Genomic DNA, 21,611 nt, shown 5'->3' on the forward strand with positions numbered 1-21,611 from the left:
AACAATCATCATAGCTAGCATTATAGCTTTAAAGCTTGCAAAGCATTTTAGAGATATTACCTTTATTTTTCTCCTCATAACAACCCTGGGATATAGGTATTATTATTATCATCCTCATTTTACAATTGAGAAAAATGAAGATCTATAAAGATAAAGTGTCTTCTTAAAGTCACACAGCTAGTAAGTGAATGTCTAATGTTAGATTTGAATTTAAGTCTTCCTCCTTCCAAGCAGAGGGCTCTATTCACTGCTTCCACATAGCTAGGAGGAAGTTCCTCTAGGTCTTCCTCAGTAATGTCAAAATATATCACATAAGGTCACTCAGACAGCTAGATCTCTTCATTTTCCCACGAGGACCAGAAGCTGAATATCTCATGTCAGTCAGAGTTGTAGGCATAAAGCTGGTGGGGCTGAGAGCAAAAGGATGCTCTGATGTCACCCCAACAAAAGACAATAACTCAAGGCTTTATACATTTTTGAGAGTATGTGTTGAGTTATGTGTCTTAAGCTCTACAAGGTCTTCTCGTCTTATATTAGTGTTCCCGCTGTCTTTCTCTCCTTTGGGTGTAGGATAGCACGATAGCACTGGAGGACCCCAAAGACTGCCTGCCCTCTGTCCTGGGATAGAGTGGGGGGAGGGTTGACCTATGTCTCTTGACTTCAGAAACTGGGAGAAAATAGCTCTTCCTCCTGAAAGATTTCTTAGATATTACCTGGTTATTCATTTTTGTTTCATAAATATTCTCTCTTGAAATGAAAACGTTTCTGGAAGAGGATCTATAGGTAAAGAAGGGAGATTAACTTGCCTTAGTATGATGTAGTTCATATTATTTTCCTCCCTCACATCTGAGTTTTGTCATACTGAAGGAATGAGGCATTTAGAGAAAAGGAGATGGAGATAGAGACAGGAGAGATTAGAGAAACACAAAGAGATAGTGATGGGGAGAGGTGAGGAGAGAAAGAGAGGGAGAGCGACAGACAGAGAAATAAGAGAAAGACTGGGGGAGAGATAGGGATGAAAGGGATAGAGAATATGAGTATATTCAAGGATGTGCCAAAGGTAGGTAATAGCAGGAAGCTTGAGGACAATGAAAACTTAAGTCACCCAAGTGAGCAATTGAAGAAAGAAAAGATGAGAGTATGAAATGCATATTTTCCCTGTCCTTTCCCTTTTCTGAGAGACAAGCTGGAAAGAAGATTCATATTTCCAGAAAGGGAAATACGTGGAGGTAGAAGTAAGGGAGTTTAGATCCAAAACTACAGTTTTGGAGAAACTCAGTCATTTGGAAGTATCTAGAAAGAAGGTTCACTTGTTTTTTGATCCTATTAGATCTCCTATATTTGAGAGGCTACAATGGCCTTCTTTCCCAGATCTTACCTGCTAAATAATATTTGCCCCATAATGAAGGCAGATATATGAGGGAAACTGAAAAAGGACAGGACCAGATATGAGCCTCCAAGGTGGGTATAGAAATATTGTAGGTTCTTTGTTGTTACAGTTTGTTCAGTCGATTTTGAGTCGTGTGCAGTTCTTCAGGGCCCCATTTGGGGCTTTCTTGGCAAAGATGTTGGAGTAGTTTATCATTTTTTTCTTTAGCTCATTATCCATATGAGAAAACTGAAAGAAACAGGGCTAAGTGGCTTGCTCAGGGTCATGCAGCTAGTTAAGTGTCTGAGATCAAATTTGAATTTAGGAATTTTAGTCTTCCTGACTCTAGGCCCAGCACTCTATCTATTGCACTACTTAGTTACCCCTTTTTATTGCCTACTATGAATCATCTACAGGAAGGGTTCTATTTTTTTTTTTAAGCACAGAGAATTTCTTATCCTTCTTTTTTTAGTTCCAGATTTTCCCCTTTTCCCTTTCCCTTCCCCCACTCAGTGAGAAGGCAAGAAAAACAAAATCTGAAACAAAATGAGTAGTCATGATAAAGTCATATTTCTTAACCTAGGATCCACAGACAATCTTATCCTTCCTAAGCAGCCAGGCAGAGAGGTCAGGAAGTCCATGAACTTGGATGGGAAAAAAAAATACATCTTTATTTTCATTAATCTATAATCAAACATTAACATTTCCTTAAATTATGCACTTAAAAAAATCATACTAAGAAGTTCATAGATTTCCCTAGACTCCCAAAGGGAATTAATAAGCCCTGTTCTAAGGGGAATCTTGCTTATACCCCCAAATATCCTTGGCTTGCCTTCACCAAATTGTTCTGTAAGTAGAATAATAGGATTGTTGTTTCTCCCTTTCTCATTGCTGGTGAGGCAAAAAGAAGAAAACAGAGGGCTAAAGTATTGTGAAAGAAACATTTTCAATGAAAGAAGTTATCATCTTGAAGCCTATTGCATTTTAAAGAAAGTTTCCAATTACACAGGCTTTCATAGTTCATCCTTTCTGCCCATCCCCGTTGTAAGACAGTGAGCTCACATTTATTTCTGGCAAAAGCCTTATGGCATTACTAGCTCTCACCCTTTCTCTAACAGATAGATATTATACAGAGTTCCTTAACAAAAAATTTATGATGTTTTTATTTCCAAATATATCTCTTCCCCCTTAGCTGGTGAATGAGCCAACCCTGATATGAAAGAATTAAAAAATAAAAGGGGAAAGCAACTCAGCAAAACCAAACAATTTATCAATTATATTGAATTCTAAATTGTGGAAGAATTATGTTAGACTAAGATATTCATATAGATCTTACATCTACCCAAAAAATCTTAGTGCATTGTAAGCATGATTAGTTTAACTATTGCTAAATCTTTTGAGATCCTTAATACACACACACACACACACACACACACACACACACACACACACACACACACACGGAGTAAAGTATAAGGTCCACAGAAAACTATTTACTTATCTCTGTTTTACTTTTTTCCTTATTTCTTTTTTTTTTCTGAGGCTGGGGTTAAGTGACTTGTCACACAGCTAGGAAGTGTTAAGTGTCTGAGACCAGATTTGAACTCGGGTCCTCCTGTATTCAGGCCTGGTGCTCTACTTTTTTCCTTATTTCACTATTATCACTAAACATAAACACCATTGAATTTTGGAATGTAAGGAAGACTTATGATTTTCCATGGGGAACTTTTAATAGATAATACTAGCAAAATTACAAGCTCTTGCTTCATGAAATCTAATGTGACTTTTTTTTTGTTTTGTTTTGTTTCTTAGGAAATTTTATATTTTGTTGAATTATTACTTAGGAAGGGTAAATATCTAAGGTTCATGCTAGATTTAAAAAAAAAAAAAAACACCACAAATTCAACCCCTGCCTTGTAAATTTATCATGTGACCCCAGTATTCCTGTGGGTACTGTTAAATTTGGTAAAGAATTGTTACTGAAATCAGGAAACATTAAATACACAAAAAGAGGCTAAATTACATTTTCAAAGAATTTTTGTTTTAAATGAATTCAATGTTTAGTTTAACACATGCTATATGAACGTATTAAGGACTGAAAATATAGATAGTAGCAAGTAACACAGTCCTTACTCTTAAAAATGGACATGAAGAAGAATTAGAAAGGGGAGAAAAGTACAAACTGGGTGATATGACTGTCTAGGAATATGGTAGAATCTTAAATCTGAATAAATCCACAGTTGTTCTTTCAAAGTCCTGGGAGCAAAATCTGGGGATCTGGAAGGAATGGAGATAATGACCCAACTAGAGTAGAGTAAAGTAGAAAATATAACATCAAAGCCTGTGTTGGTAATATGTTTATTTTTGTTTGTTTTATGTTTTGGGTGAATTTAAGAAACCTTACAATTACTTTCTTCTTTTGGTTTCTGTTTTTTGTTTTGTTTTTTTAGCAGATGGTCCCTACCTTCAAATATTAGAGCAACCTAAACAGGTAAGACAATAAAAAATGGGATGGGAACTTTCAATACTTAATAGAAATGAAATGGTTTTTGTAATTGTAGTATCAATTATCAGTAATTGTAGTATAACATTTAAAAAAATGTTTTATTTTTTTGGTAGCCCAGTGATCACTTTCCTTAAGAGATGCATTCTCTTGAATAAAAGGAGCAGAATCCCAAAGTTTAAAATACTTGAGAAAATTTCATTCTAAATATTTTTCTTTTAAAAATATTCTCAAAATAAAAATTTAATAATAATCAGCTTTCACATTTCAGCATTCAAAGAAAAACAAGATAGAGAGTTATATAAAAACTGAATTTCCTTTACAAAAATATTTTTAAAATATATATTAAACAGTATGCTGACAAATTACCTTGTGTCCCTTTCTGTATTGTTTTTGAAAGTTTTATTGATGCTCTTCTTTTTTCCATTTCTATCACAACTCCTTAACTTCATCCTCCCTAGTAGAGGACCTCCTTTGAAACAAAGATATATAGTTGATGAGGACAAATAAACATTTTGGCTGCATATCACATTTTGTACCTCTAGTCCATCTCCTCTCTGTCAGGAGATAAGAAATGAGCTTCATCATTATTCTTCTGAGATTCTGAACAGGCTTTTTGAGAGGTTCATTCATTGACTTCTTCAAGATCTTACCAATCTGCTAAAAACGTGCTTACTTTCTTTCCACTGAATCTCTGTGCCTCAGTAGTACTAAGATATAGTTTTACAGTGTTTAATTATGATGCTTAATTACATAAACTATCTTCATAAAACTAAAAACCAAATGAAAATGCTTGATGTAAAATGAGAATAGTAAAAACCATATTATCACCTTTCTAGGGTCTGATGGGTACCCTGTTGTATTCCATATTCTGTTTTCTTTCTCTTTACCTGCAACTTCTATAGTTTGCAACAATGACCTCATGCAGCATTGTCATTAATTCCCTAAAACTATATTTTTCTTGAGTAACCTTTAAAAATTTAAGTAGGAGCTTGATATAAAAGTAGCTTTCCAAGCCTATTAGACTGAGAAAATCCAGATTTTTGTATCAAATGAAGTTAAAAGGAAAATGTATTATTTGTTCACTGAAATAAATTACATTAAAAATTTTTAAATGTTAATAAAAATATCATTTTAAATGGAATTAAGAATTATGTGCATACACACTAAATTATGTTCTTAAATATACTTATATATTCATTCACTTAATAATATATTTAACTATATGTTTAATAATATATTCATTATGTATACTTTTTGTATATATTTATAATAAATGTCAAAGAATGTCTTTTTCAAAAGCCATATAGAAGATATCGATATTTTTGTATTACCAGAAAAGGTGAATGTACTTTATGAAAACAAGTTATTCTCACTGATGGAATCTTGACCTATTGTGCCTTTCATGAAGTTACAGAAATTCTTGATTACACAATTGACAGCATGTCCATTGCCATATTGATATAATTTGTTAATTTTTGTCTTGAGTGAAAGTAAAAACCATCTATATAAGGATGTTGTATCAAACAAAATTTCTTGTCAGGGTAATCATTGCCTTAATTTTGAGGTTGATTACTCATTTTAAGTGAATGGAATGACTACCATGAATGACTGTGGATTGCCAACCTTTTCAATGAAGAGAAATGGTACCAGAAATTTCATCAAAATCATGAGTTTTGGTGCTTTTTTCTTTCCTGAATAAATACAGGAGCATTAGGATTTGCCCCATTAAAGTTAGAGACTCATTTATTTTTGGAAGGAATCATCCTTCCAAAGCATCCTAGAATGTCAAAGCTGAAAAAGGTCATAGAGGTTATCTTGTCTAGGCTCTTAGGATATCTTAGGATACATTAACAATTTGTTAAGATTCTATTTGTCCTTAACAATATAATGAAGATTCAAAGAAAATTTACTGTACTTTTTAATTGAAAAATAATTTTGTTAATGTGGGATAAAGCTTAGCTTTTTAAACTGTGGGGGTTGCAAAATTATGATTCATTATCAGTAAATGTTTGATTTGTATACCTATTTTATATACCTATATTTCCAGGACCACTTAAAAGTTTCTTGGGCAAAAAGGGGTTGAAAGTGGGAAAAGTTTAAGAAGTCTTCAGATAAAACACTGGGCTTGGAATCAGGTAAACTTACTTTTGTGAGTTCAAATCTGGCCTCACACACCTACTAGCTATGTGACCCTAGGCACGTCATCTCACCCTATTTGCTTCAGTTCTTAATTTGTAAAATGAGCTAGAGAAGGAAATGGCCAACTACTCCAGTATCTTTGCCAAAAAAAAAAAAAAAAAAGAGATCACAAAGAATAGGACATGACTGAAAACTGACTAACTTGAACCATCTACATCCACCCTCTCTATTTCCCCACTTTCTAAAAGAAACAATGATCCATGATAAAAAATTGATGCCCAGAATATTTCTTAGTTTTTTGTTTTATTAGTAGCATCTTCACTTTGGATTTTTTTTTTTTCAAATTTTGATCAATATAACATGAATATCTAAAATATTTATTTCTTCTCTAGGGTATTATCGAATGGTGCTTTTCTAGGACTGCTAAATATTCATTTAAGTTACTTAAATTGGCTAGCATGCATGTGAATTTTTGTCTTCCTGGCTACCTGGTTCTTGAGGCTAAATGTTAAGAATTTCTAGTTTCTTTTTGTGGTTTATAGTTTTTTTTTTGTTTGTTTGTTTATTTTGTTTGTTTTTTTTTTTAAGTAAATTACCAACACTTTTCTACAATAGGAACAGTTGTGGTTTTGAAACAATTCTCATCTTTAGTGATTAATGTATTTCCAGAAACTCTGAAATCCTAAATAGGAAACCAAAGACAATGGGGAGCATAAATGGCTTTTTCAGTGTCCTCCATTTAAAGATTATGATCTTGGAAGAAGCTGGAGTGAGAACCAACTAGACTGTAGCTCTCTCCATCACAAGTTTATTAGAATTGACCTGAATCAGCTTATTGTTGAAAAGAGCCAAGTCCATTACAGTTGATCATCACAAAATCTTGTTGTTACAGCATATAGTGTTCTTGGTTTTACTCACTTCTCATAGCATTAGTTCACATAAGTCTATCCAGGTCTTTCTGAAACCATCCTGCTGATTGTTTCTTATAGAACAATAACATTCCATAAAATTCATATAACTTATTCAGCCATTTCCCAACTGATGGGCATCCATTCAGTTTCCAGTTCCTTATGTAGCTAATATTTTTTTAAAATCATTATTAAAAAGAAAAACAACAATATTGTTACTCTGTGAGGACTGGCACTCATTCTATAAGTCCTAAGAGTTGCACTCCAGCAAAACAAAACAACATATTGACGTCCAAAAATACTGGGTTCATTCCACACCTTTATTCTACTCTGTTGAGAAAAATCATGTTTCATCATCAGTCTTTTGAAGTTATGTTACCATATTGATTTTAATTCTGAAGTCTTTTAATGTGGCTTTCCTTTACATTATTGTGATCATTTTGTAAATTATTCTAATTCTACTTATTTTGCTTCACTTTAATCTTCCCATATTTCTTCAAATACTCCATATTTATCATTTCATTTGTCTTACAATAAGATTTCATATTTGCACACTCCAATATTTTTAGCCATTCCCTAGTTAATTGGTCTGTTTTTCCCTCTAGTTCCTTGCTACTATAAAAAGTATTGTTATACATTTTTTAAAATAAGGGACTTTTCTCTCTTTCCTTGGACCTCTTGTGTAGATGCCTATTTATGTTCCCCTTTGATCAAAGAATATCTGCCTTGGGGAGAATTTTGGGAAGAAGTCAGAAAATTTCAAGCTCTCTAGATTTCTCTCACAAACAGAATAAATTTGTGCTTTGAGGATACATAGACAGTTGAAAAACAAAGTTTTGGGGGACAGAATTTTCCCTACAGGGATTAACACTGTAAAGTGCAAACACCTCTGGAATTGCTCTGCAAAAATGCCAAGAGGAGCTCTGGGGACTAGCTGGGTTTGGCTGGAGCCTCAAGCAGAACCACACAAACTTTTACTCTGGAACAGCAAGGCAGGTTTTGGCTGGAATGAGCATCTGAAACTGGGAAGATTGAGTGAACCTTAGCTGACTAGGAACACCAGACCCAGTTGTGTTGCAGAGGCATAACTAATTAAGAAAGAGCCAGCCCACTTGGTGAGGGCAGAGGCAGTGGGGCAGGAATGTTGCTGCCTTTTAGCACTTGCAGAAGGTTAGCAGAAGGGTTTCAGGTCAGAAAGGAGAGCTGAAGTGAAGTTAGAGGTACCATCCTCTCCTTATGCCAGGATTAGAGATGCTTACACTAATAATTTTTATTTAAAAAAAAAATGAACAGGCAAAGAAGAAAGAACCCAACCATAGAAACTTACTAAGGGAATAAGGAAGGCTGGGATTCATCTGTAGAGAACAATGAAGTAAAAAAAAAATCCTCTTCTACCTCAAATAGTAATGTTAATAAGAATTTATAGAAGAACTTTAAAGAAGGAAATAATTCTTTGAAAATTAGAATTGAGCAAGAGAAGTCAATGAAGTTATGACACCAAAAAATAAATAAATAAATAAATAGAAACATAAAAGTTGAAAAAAATAGAACAGAATATGAAACATTTGAAAAACAACAGATCTGGAGAACAGATCAAGAAGAGAAAATATAAGAATAATTGGACTACCTGAAAGCTATGACCCCAAAAAGAACCTTAACACAATAATGCAAGAGATAATCTAAGAAAACTGTCTTGGAGAGATGACATGAGGGAAAAGTAGAAATTGAAATAAACCACCACTCACTACTTCAAAGAGATCCTTTGTGGAAAACACATAGGAATATTATTGCCAAATTTTGAAGTCCCAGATCAAAGAAAAAACTTCAAGAAACACGCAAAAAAAAAAAAAATTCAAATATGCTAGAGCTACAGTTAGAATTGTACAGGACTTAGCAGCAGCCACAATAAAATACTGCAGATCCTGGAATCATATATACTGGTAATCAAAAGAACTAAGTCTGCACCTAAAAATATCATTTCCAGCAATATTATCCATAATATTGAAAGAAAAAAAACGGACATTCATTGAACTTTCAGATTTTCAGGACTTTGTCTCAAACCAAACCTGAACTTAGTAGAAAATTAACGTATAAGAACCAATATCAAAGATTAATTTTAAGGAACTTAACATGGACAAATTGTTTATGTGCTGTACATGGAAATGTATACCATATGTTTAAGATTGACTTGAATAGCTTAAAAGAAAGATTGAGGCAGAGTTGAGTGTGATTTGACTCTAAAAAGCAAAACTGTCTAATAAAAGGTAAAATAGTAATTGTTATACAAATGAAGTACAGAAGAAGAACTGATATAGAAGCATTAGAGGAAGGAGGAGGGCTCATTGTTCTAAAAACCCTCATCAGGAATGGTTTAAATAGGGAACCTGTGTGTGTGTGTGTGTGTGTGTGTGTGTGTGTGTGTGTGTGTACAAACCACGAAAGGATACGTAGAATAAATGTAGTGGTTCAAGCTGTGTAGATTAAGGGGATCAGGATAAAGGGTGGCATAGAATAAGATAGGATACAAAAGGATGTTTAGATTAATCTGAGTAGGATAAGATGTGTAGATTAATGACAGTGTGATGAAGAGTGAAAGAAAGATTGGGGGAAGAAGATAACAGGGATCCATGGGTAATAGGAGGTTAAGTAATTGCAAGGCAAGTTAAGGAGCAGAATTGAAATAGAAAAGTTAGCAGGATAGAAATTAAAGGTATACACAAACACTATAAGGATCAGGAATAGAATTTATTAGAAAAAAGTACGACTAGTATTCATTGATCTGAGATGAAGTCGAAGATTCAATCAAGGAAGAAATCTATATCATATGTCAACCATATTAATATTGTTTTAGATGCATGTTTACATATGGATAAATGTGGATGTGTGTGTCAATATATGTGGGTAAGTCTATGTATGTGTATATAGAGACATATATGGGGGAGGTCTGTGGATGGGTGTGAATATATATGTATATATGTGTGTATAAATATATCTGTGCTTAACTGTCACCTACTTGAAGGAGGTGGAGGGATGAAAGGGAGAAAAAAGAATAAAGTAAAAAGTGGATGGCAGAGGACAAAAGAATATCCTACAAAAAAAGCAAAGCAAAGAGGAAGACTTATGAATATAATTTCTTCTATTATAATATATGCTTTCTTGAAATGGAAATTTATTGTTATATATTTTGAATCCATCCTGATGTTCTACTGGGCACTTGACAATAATTTTAATTTAGTTTTCCTTTTCTGTTTTTCTTTTTTTTCTATTCTGTTTTTTTCTTATTTTGTATTTAATTCAGTAAATTAAAAAAAAAATATGTTCCATTCATGACTTTGGTTGCAATTCCTAATAGCTTTTCAGAATTGTTGGAATAATTCACAGTTCCATGAACAATACGTTAATGTGTCTGTCTTCCAACATTTACCATTTTCATCTTTTCATGTTTTGCAGATGTGATCAGTAGAAAATTAAATCTCAGAATTGAATTTTGATTTCTTTTAGTGGTTTGTAGCATGCATACTAATATGGTATTGAGAACATGTAGATATTCTTTTGGAAATTACCCATTTATATCTTTTTATCATTTAATTATGAGGAATAACTAATTCTCAGATGTTTATGTTGATTTCTTATAGATATTTGCGACCAAGCCTTTATCAGAATTATTAGCCGCTAAAACATTTTCCTTAAGTGTAAAAATTTATTCATTCTGCAGTGAACCTGATAATAAACTTTTTGAACTTGACTGGGCTGATCCTCAGACAAAGTAAGCCCAAATTTGAAGCCTTTCTAGTTTGGTAGAACACAATAGAACTATTGTTTTATTGGTTTAGTTTTCAAGAATATAGGGTTATTTCAACATATAAGACATGAGAAAGATAAAGCAAGATGCATAAGGAGATAAAATTTGATCATCAAGATTTCATGTAATAGAATTTATATCTGGACAGTGGCAGTAGAAATCTAGACCTAGGTCAAAATGCACATATATATTAAAAGAGATAAGTGATTTGGATGAAGTTTTGTGAAATCCATAAGCCCTAGTTAGCCTAGGGCACTTGAGTGCTTAAAAGAAGAGTTCAAAGTCATATTCACTGGAGTATTACACTACCTACCTGAATAGATGGAGGCCATAGATAATGCTTTTTTGATGTTTTAAAACATCAAAAATTTTCACTACATGAATTTCCATATTTCATATTTTTATATTTTAAAAATATATTGATTTGTTTTGTTGATTTTTTTAAAAATTCTTTAAAATATTGTTATGGGAGGGAGATGATATAAAGGAATATTTAGTTGATATAAAAACAGAAGATATCAATAAAAAAATTTTATGAAAAAAACAGGAAATTTTTTTCTTTGTGTATATTCCCTCCACTGCTTCACATTAAAAGCCTTCATAATTTTGTATTCATGATTAGCTTTGGCTTAAAAAAAGGGGGTGGAGCAACTTTCTTGAAGAATCTCTTCCTATTTAGCTGTGTTGGCCTTCAGACAGAGGCCTGTCCCTGGGGCTGTACTTGGATCCTATCCAATTTAGAATGTCTTGCCACAGCTTGTATTCCAGTGGCAGAGCCTTGGAGACCCAGGTAACCTTTGTATCTTGATTAACCACTGGAACACTTTAGTGCAAGTGAATGCTTTCTCAATCCAGGTCTTAAAACAGATCACAAAACTGGTACATAGTAAAGGTAAGCAGGGTGTGGAAGGATACAAGGTTGACAGTAAGCTAATTAGGCATTTTATTTTTAAAAATATGTGTGCATATGTGTATATATATATATATGTTACAGTAACAGTAGTACATTGGTAAACTCGACTTTCTGAAATAATAATTTCAGTTTTGAGAAAGAGTAAACTTATTCTCTGGACTCAATTCTGATCACTAAAAAAGATCTGGTTGATGTTGGGGAAACCCTAGAGACCTTGGGAGAAAGATATCAACACTGAGAGGAGTAACCTGTGTGGAGAAGGAGAACCAATACCTATATCCATACCCCTGGTCACCAGTGGAATAGGTAAGCCAGCCAGGATGAAGCAGCAAAGCATCCTGAGGGAAAGGCATAGGATAGCAGATGCCAAATGAATGATACTACTACAAATCCCTCTTTTTTTTGGCTGAGGCAATTGGGGTGAAGTGACATGCCCAGGTCACACAACTAGGACATGTTAAATGTTTGAGATCAGTTTTGAACTCAGGTCCTCCTGACTTCAGGGCTGGTGCTCTATCCACTACACCACTTAGCTGCTCTCCAATCCCTTTTAGATATGGATGGAAAAATCCCAGGATTCTGTATCCAGGTGTCCTGAAATAATAGCACCTCTGACCACTAGCCCTATTTCCTTGTTGGCCCCCTCAACCTATATCTATGTAACCCAATCCTTGTGGAGAAGCTAATGTCCTTAAGAGTAATAGAGAATAATTCTGAGTAGAGTCAAATACATGTCCTGGATTTTAAGAAATATATTTTAGAAAGTTCACAGGATAGATAAAATCTCAAAGCAAGAAATCTTTAAAGGGGGTATGGCTAAAGAATGTCAAATAACAAACGTTTTTCAAGCATATTATCATATTGACTTATTAGACATAGATAAGTGAATAATTTATGAATGAATAAGATTTAGATAGCATGAGGTATAAAATAGATAATTTTGATTATATTAAAATAACAAGTTTTTACACAAATAAAACTTATGTAGCTAAGATCAGAAGGAAAGCAAAAAATTAAGCAAACTTTTTATAGACAATTTCTCAGATAAAGGTCTCATATCTCAAGTATATAAAGAACTTTGTCATCTATATAAGAATACAAGTCATTCTTCAACTAAAGAATGTTCAAAGCTTATAAGCAATCAGTTTTCCCATGTCATATTAGGTTTGTTTCCAAGATGATTGGGTGAAAGGAAAAAAAAAACCCTATATGTTCTAAATATTTATATCGGTTTTCTTTGGTGTAGCAAAAAACTAGAAATTGCAGGAATGTCTATCAATTAGGAATGATTGCACAAATTATGTTATATGATCATGTTAGAATACTACTGTGCTATAAGAAATGATGTGCTTGAGCTTAGAAAAACATGGAAAGATTTGCATAAAATAATGAACAAAATAAACAGAACCAAGAGAATATTGTATATAGTAATAACAATATTGTTCTAGAAACAACTCAGCGATCAAATGATTTTGACTACCATAAGTACCCAAATTAACTACAAGGGATCTATGAAGGAATCTTTCCAGAAAAAGATTTGATAAATGTGTGTGTGTATATATAGACAGATATGTATGTGTACACATATACATAAACATATATATATATAAATGTATAGATAGTATGGTGTCTATGTATATATAATATATGTATATGTGTACATATTTGTGTCTATTGGTACCCATCTCTAGGGTAGAGGAAATAAAAATTATGTGACAACTTTATTACATATTTAAAAAGAAAAGCAAGTTATACATAATATGTTTGCAGTTTCATGTTCAAAAGAAAGACTACAAATGGAAAAAGTAGCAATTGTACTAATGGTTAAAGGTAACCTTGGCTATCATATTGCTGACAGCAATAAATATTTATTTAAGTCAGCATTGCTGTGGTCATCTCAGATACCCCAGGCATCTTTCTGATTTTTGTGTTATCTTAACATTTTATTTTTTCTAAGATCATGTGTTGTGATATAGTCTCATTGGGAGAGAACAAGACTTAAAGAGATAAGATTATGTGGCATTGATAGCTATGAGAACATTTAAACTTTTGCTTGGTTTTTTTGAGTGCATATATTTAGATCGTTTCTCCCAATTAAATTCTCTTCTCAACTCATTCTATGCCTGAAGCATCTGTCCAAGATACTTAGCATTGTATAGATAGATGAATTAACTCATTGGACTACCTTACCAGTTGCATATCTGAATGTGGACAATTTTTCATCCGCTTTCTTCTTGGTGGAGATTTCTCCAAGAATCGAGACTTAGAACAGCTAGTATAATGTCATTTTGTGAGTAGAACTTTTGGAAACTTTTGCTATCAACAGGGAATTCTTTTGTTAGGTTTTTTTAATAAGATGCTTTAAGCATGTATCATAGGTGTTTAATGTACATATGGCACCTTGGCTGAGCAGGAGTCTTTCTTCAAAAGCAGAACTTTGTCCCATGGAATCAGATTTTTATTGTGCAGTTGTTTTTTTAATTCTGTCTGACACTTTGTGATTCCATTTGAAGTTTCTTGGAAAAAATGTTAGAATCGTTTACCATCTCCTTCTCCAGCTCATTTTATGGATAAAGAGCTGACGCAAGCAGGGTTAAGTGACTTCCCTAGCATCACATAGTAAGTGTCTGAGACCAGGTTTAAACTTAGAAAGATGAATAGTTTTGACTACAGGCCTGGTGTTCTATCCATTGCACTACTAGCTTCCCATTAAGTCAAATAATATTTTCTTTTTAATATTATTGTTTTTAACATTTTTTAACATTATTGATTTTTATTAAAACAAATCATCTTTCTCAATAATTTTTTTCAGGAACAGTTTGGGTCTCTTCACCACTGTGGATTTTGTGATCATAATGACAGGGTCTTTTATAAAAAATAATCTTCAAAGCCCGTCTTTTTCCATCTCATGTTGTCAGCAAGATGTACTCAGTGCATATATAGATGTTTCTCATAATTTTTTTAAGAGAAGACAAATTAGTCTGTAGAATGTCTTCTTAATTGTTTATTTTTGAGAGGAATACAGTGAACTAATTATGATCTCTTTTATCATTTTGCAATTTTCTCAGGTATTTTAAAGATAAACTAAATATTGATCCTCAACAGATAAAGTGATTGCTTTGCCTTTAGTAGGTGTTACTTCTGTTTGTGCTTGGCCAGGTTCAATTTTTTAAGTAGTATCTCTTTTTCCTTTTATAGTATTGAAGTCATAAAATTGAAATATGTGAGTCTATTTTTGTTGCTAATGAAAATCTGTTACTATAATTTATTGCTGGCTTTGTTCTGTTTCAAATATTTGATATCTTTACCTGAGTCTTGTGCCAAATCTCTTCAAGCTTCTTTTTTTTCTCAACTGTTCTTTTATAATTTGTAATGTTTTATACATGAATTCACAATCCAAATTGCAGTTAACTTTGGCTCTCATAACTGCCCACTTAGTCAAGAGATTGTTGGCTAAGGAGATTTCTGGGTTCATTTATGTTCTCTTCATTGTGGCAGCTGTTTCTTAGTGGCTAAACTTTTCTAGGAAAAACTTAAACAGGTCAGGTTGGAACTGTTGTAACCAAATGCAATGCTATCTTTTCATCTGTATACTTCCTTCCAATTTAGTGTTTATTTTGAACTTTGCTCTAACCAGACAGGATTTACTAATATAGACAATTAATTTCCTGTCTTTTTACTTACATTTATATCACACTTTAAGGTTCATAAATATAGCCAATTTCATTTTTATTATGTTATTTAATGTTGGTCAAACTCTCTAAGTCTTTGTAAAATCAAAACTTGTCATTTATACACTTTGTAAGATTTTTTGCTTCTATCCCCTTCTCTCTACTAATACAGCTAGCATCCTAGTTCTGGCACTTATTATTTCTTGTTTGAGTGACTGCAATAGCTTCTGAAATTGTTCTCCCTCTTCTATCCTCACTAAAAATCATATTCCACATAGCTATTAAGATGATTGTTCTCATGCACAAATTTGAGCATGTTTCTTTCTCCCCTACCCAAATGCTAGTGATAATCAGTTAATTCTAAGATAAAATGTAAGCCCTTCCATGTAGAATTAAAATTCTTCACAAATTGAACACAACATGTTCTTCTAGCTTGAGTTTAGTATGACATGTTGATTGCTCTGCTACTAGAATTGATGGGATGTCAAAGATGCAGGGGAATTGTATATAGGTTATATTGTAACACATGTAAAATGTATGGGATTACCTGCCATCGGGGGGAGGGAGTGGAAGGAGGGAGGGGATAATTTGGAAAAATGAATAAAATAAAAAAAAAAGATGCAGGGGAGGATTTTGGTGGGATTTTGGAAAGCATCTCTATAGAATTGGAAGGTTTAGAAGCCATCTAATCCAGTCCTTTCATTTAAACAAGAAGAATCACAGGTTTAGAGATGACTTTGCCAGGATTAAACAGCAAATAAACGGCAAAACTAGAATTCTAATTCTTGTCACAGAATGTGCTATAGTTCTAGTATTTTATAAATAACAAAGTTTCCCACAGGGCTTTTCTAAAGTTGTGTCAGTATCTAAGAGCTTCCAAAACATTCTTTTTGTACAGCAAAATAACTGTATGGACATGTATACATATACTCTATTTAATTTATACTTTAAAAAGTTTAGCCCCTTGTAAATGAATGATTAAATAATGAATGGAAAACATTTATTAAGTATTTGTTGTATGCAAAGCACTGGGGCGATGTTAGAGATAAAAATCCAAAAACTTTAGTTAGCCCTTGCTGGCAAACTTACACTAAAAGAGGGAGAGGAAAGTGAAGCTTCTTGAGTAAGGCAGAAAGGCATGACATCCTTTCAAATACTTGAAGAAAACTGCCAGTGGAAGAAGATAAATATAAGTCTAAACAATAGTCGAAGAAATTTTATTAAGCTCATATTACATGCCAGACACTACAAAGAAAATCAGACTATAGTTCCTGCTTTCATAGTTTAATGGAAGAGATCACATACAGATATCTAAACTACATATGTATATACAGTAAACTGAGATAATCATCAGAAAGAAGGCAATATCAATAAAATGGATCAGAAACTTTATTAATAAGGACTTTTAATGTATTTTATTAATAAAGAATGAATCATAATTATAATTCATAATAATAATTAGTAATATAGTTATAAATTTGATTCTTACCTTGTGATGTGGGTATTATTATGAAGTGTCATCCCCATTTTACAGATGAAGAAGCCAAGACAAAGAAAGGTTAAGTAACATAGAGATATATATCCCAATAAGTTTTGGAGGCAGAATTTGAATTTGGATCTTCCTGACTTCTATGTATTGCTGTCTATCCATCATGTTATTTAGCTGTATAGGTAGAAACTGAAGAGGAACAGATATAGATTAGTTGCTGACATCTGACTGTGACCCTGTGGACTATATTGTCCAACGGGTATTTTGGCAAGACTTTGGAGTTGTTTGCCATTTCCTTCTCCAGGGATTAAGGCAAGCAGAGATCAAGTGATTAATCACATAACTATGTAGTGTCTGAGATCCGATTTGAACTCAGTTCTTCCAGAGTCCAGGCTCTATTCACTGTTCCACCAAGTTGTCTCCATATCAACTGATACCATATTTCAATTCTCATTGATGGTTCCAGGCTATAATTATTTTGTTTTATTAATTCAATTTAAGACAGTATGACTTTGTTAAGATGGCAGTTCACTCTAAATAGTTAAGTAGCCATGATTATAAATTTTCTTGTAATTTCCCACTTGTATTGCTATAAGTACCTGAAAAATTTTTTTTTCACCTATTGTTATAATTCTTTAGATCAGCAATTTTTACACCAGTTTGTTTTGTGTTAACCTTTGCAGAGGGGGTTTCGTTTCCGTTATGTGTGTGAAGGACCATCTCATGGAGGACTTCCTGGTGCGTCTAGTGAAAAGAACAAGAAATCATATCCCCAAGTTAAAGTAAGTTTGCCATTCTATTTCTACCAGTTTTTATCTTGTAAATTGTTAATTCTGGGAGATTTGATGACCTATGAGTAGGAACAGGGATTGATCTTAAGTCAACAAGTCAAATGTTTAGCTGACAACATAAAAATTTTGCTTACAAGAAAGATGGTTGGTGACATTTATGACATTCTATGAAAGTAAAATGATGGAGTGTAAAAATGTTAGTATTTGTACTAAATATGGTTTTTAAATCATTTGCATTATTTTGGTTGTGATCACATTTGCATTTGGTTCAATTTCAGTGGCTTTCAGTCATCTCAAAAATTATTATAATTAATGTAAAATTTACTTCATTGAATTGAATAGGTTAACACTGCCTTCAGATTTATGGAGCAAAGTCTTGACTTTTATACTTTCTTCATAAATAGTCAGCAAGATAAATGCAAATATTTAAAAGAACATCCCTAACAAATAAATACTTATATCACATGAATCCTCATTTATCATACATACATCCTAATATTCTTTGATTGTGTTAAGCTTGTTGACTTACATAAAAATTAATTTGAATTGTATTTTCACAGTAAAACTACAGCATAGCATCTTTCTTTCTTTCTTTCTTTCTTTTTTTTTTTTTTGCTAAGGCAATTGGGGCAATTACCTAGGGTCACACAGTTAGGAAGTGTTAAGTGTCTGAGGTCAAATATGAACTCAGGTTCTCCTGACTTCAGGGCTGGTGTTCTATACACTGCCATCTAGCTGACCCTTATAGCATCTTTCTTTATTCATTTTGTTGGTGTCATTTCTTTTTGATCTGTGTGGTATTAATTTGAGTCAGTGGGCATAATATCAAATTGCTAGAGTTATTTTGAAAATGTTGGTATTTGTTTCATAATTTAAGAATAGTATTTATTTAGGATCATTTTCTGAGTTTCCAAAATATAAAATACTTTTGTTTTAGGAAAAACATTCTAGATAAGGGAAGGCCCTCAAAAAAAACCTCAAGTAGAGAAACAATTCTCTAGTCTAACTAGTTGGTTTTTGTAGCTTTCTCCCTTAGTGGTATTTCTGTCTCCAATTCTTCATTTGTAAGTATTCAGTGTCCTTCTCTCTTCTGACCCCATCCCCATCCTTCCTTCAAGTTAGTTAAGGATCTTATTACATCACTTATCTCTTTAATCAAAACTTATTCATACCATTCACCTTCTTGGTCACATTTGAATGTTTTAAGCATCTTCTCTCTAATTGTGGAATAACAGACACTTTATAAAACAAAAGGGTTTTTTTGTTTGTTTGTTTTATTGATCCCTTTGACAGTCTGGTGAAATTAATAGAGCTCTTCCCAGAATGTTGTTAAAGGTTACTATTTATGTTGAAATTGAAAGTTGTAAAAATATTCAACAAACAAGTTCATGGTCCTCAGGTTGAGAAACCCTATTTAATAGGAATTATAGGAATGACAGTGGGGTTGTGGTCTCCAGTTTAAGCAGTTTAGAGCCTCATTGTCTGGAGTTTCCATTGTTTCAATTCCTTCAGCATCCAGAATAGAACAGGAATAGGGAACAATTAGACAGCTGCTCAGTGACCTCTTAAGTAGGAAGGGGAAGGTAGAGCAAGGATGAGAATCCTAACTGAGCTTGGTTTGAAGAACCCCAGCTAGGAAGAGCTAGTTAGGATCTTGATTTCTAACCTGTGTGTCTGTATGACAATAATTGCAAGGGTGTCAAACTGATGTCAAATCCAGAACTAGATAGCAGAAGACTAATAGTATATTAAAGGAACTCCACCAAACTGAAAATGTTGTTTGGCAATGCAAAAGCAACACTAATTAGAGTAATTTGTGTGAATTGCTTACTACTTGTGTATAATTACCATGTAGGAGAGAATGATTGTGATGATTAATGTTTAATTTAATAATTAAAATAATTAATTTTGCTATATATTTTATTTGATTATAACAGTTAATACGCTATGGATGTATGCATTCTCAATGTTCATAGAATGCTAGCAGGCTATATGATTTGGACACACAATACAATTTAATCAGAGTTAGAAGGAATGTTGACTGCTGAAATTAGGGTTAGCTGTAGCTTTATTCATTCAATAAACATTTTTTGGTCAACTGATACATACTTTTCAGGAAAAAGAGGAATTTTTAGGATAAAGTTTTTAGGGTGATTTTAAGAGAAAGATTTTTAGGACTCTTCACTTTTGTTAAATACCCTCTTTGTGGGAGACACTGATTTAAGTGTCTCATGTGACTTAAGTGACTTTAGATCTCTGTTAATAACAATAATCAGAAACAATCAAATTTTGAACCTTGGATTGTGCTTTCTAGGAGCTGGGGGTGGAATGAATGGCTCTTTCCATAAACTATTTTCTGTAAGTAGATATGAGGATGCTTTCTACAAAGAACACAATATATTTTCATCTGAAATTTAACCTTCTTTGATTTGTTTTCAGTCTTTTCATTGTGCTAATCTCCAAGGTTAGAGTAAAAAAAGAAAACCCTCGGGTTCTGAGCAATGCCAGGAATTGGTAGTATCTTAATCCTATTCATAATCATTTGGATATAAAATGTTACTCTTTCACTAGGTATTTATTGAGCTTATTGTAGCAGGAATAAAGGTACAAAACAGGTCTGGTCCTAAACTTACTCTTTGGCATACTTTTAAAAATATATTCATTCATTCTAAGACTATGTTGAATATAGAGAAATCACAAGTAGTTTATTCACATCTGGACTTAGACACATTGACTATGTGATCCTGGGCACATCACTTAGCCTCTGTTTCTCTCACTCTACTCATCTGTAAAATAAGTATAATAGTACCTTCCTTCCAAGCAAATGAAATAATTATAAAGTTCTTAGCACAGGGTCTTACACATAGTAAATGATATATGTGAACTATTTTGTTAAAAATGTAATAATATATTTTCACTAGTTAGTGATTCTATATTATCCATCATTAGGCACTCTCTGGGCATCATTATATTCCCTGCTAAAATTATCATTTCTCTAAGAAACTAAATAGTAGTAAGTGGAAGGACAAAGGACAAAAACATACACACAAATCTATAATACTTTCACATTGTGTGATGTTCTTATACCCAAACAGTTTCATATCCCACCTATTTCTTTAATATGCAATGAAAACATGAACTGTGAGATTTTCCATTTTCATTACACTTTTTTTAAGGGGGAGGGGAATAAGTGGGTGGGTGTTTTGTTTTCGGTTAAAAACCAGAGCAAAAGAGAAAGTGAAAGTACACCAAGAACTGGTTGTCAAGGATCTATGAAATGGCTGATCATTTGGAAGGATCCCAGAACAACAGAAAACAATCAGTGTCAGGCTTGTGAAGGAAGCTATCGTACTGTAGTCTGCCGCACCTTTGTTTATCACCATTTATCCCAAAAGGAAAATGGAGGGGGAGAGGGTTGTATTTAGGAAAACTACTTCATGATATCAATTATGATATGCCCCTGTTAGTATGCACATTTATTAAAACTTTAGAGTCACCTTACTAGTAAAGAATCATTTTACTTTTTTTTCTTGAGTCAAATAACAATGGCTTACGTTGTTGTAGCAGTTCGCAGTTTTCACAGAATTTTCTTTATTCTTTGATAAATTTAGTGAAAGTAGTAATCAATTATTGCCATTTTGCAGCTGAGGAAAGTGAGATCCAGTTAAGTGATTTGTTAAGGTCATATGGCTAGAAAGGGTTTAAGCTGGAATTAGTGGATATGTCTTCCAGAAACTTGTGCTATATTGACACTATATAATGAACATTCCTAAAAAATTGTACCTCTTTAAAACTAGCTTCCTTTGTAATCCTGTGTATTTTATTTTATGCCTTTATAAATGTGATTCTGAGAAGGCGTCCACAGGCTTTACCATATACCAGTTTCATGGCATTAAAAAAGATTAGCAAATCGTGTAATAGAGGTATGAAAAAAAAAAAAATACGATTCCTACCCAGAAGAGGTTCACATGTAGGAGAAGAGATACATCATGTAAATAACTCTAAGTAAGTAGAATTACCAAA

General features: G+C 33.0%; 1 protein-coding gene across 5 annotated transcripts in view; it reads left to right on the top strand.

Moving 5' to 3' along the window:
• NFKB1 (nuclear factor kappa B subunit 1) overlaps positions 1–21,611 on the top strand; it is a 161,615-nt gene that overhangs the window by 47,372 nt on the left and 92,632 nt on the right. For 3 of the 5 annotated variants that reach the window (XM_074276224.1, XM_074276225.1, XM_074276227.1), the window contains 2 exons: positions 3,820–3,860; positions 17,481–17,579. In XM_074276224.1, the coding sequence (XP_074132325.1) occupies positions 3,820–3,860; positions 17,481–17,579 (140 nt within the window). The remainder of the gene's footprint in view (positions 1–3,819; positions 3,861–17,480; positions 17,580–21,611) is intronic. The other 2 variants (XM_074276226.1, XM_074276228.1) reach the window with 1 other exon arrangement.

Source organism: Sminthopsis crassicaudata, chromosome 6 (genome assembly GCF_048593235.1).
Source record: "Sminthopsis crassicaudata isolate SCR6 chromosome 6, ASM4859323v1, whole genome shotgun sequence".
Lineage (NCBI taxonomy): Eukaryota > Metazoa > Chordata > Mammalia > Dasyuromorphia > Dasyuridae > Sminthopsis > Sminthopsis crassicaudata.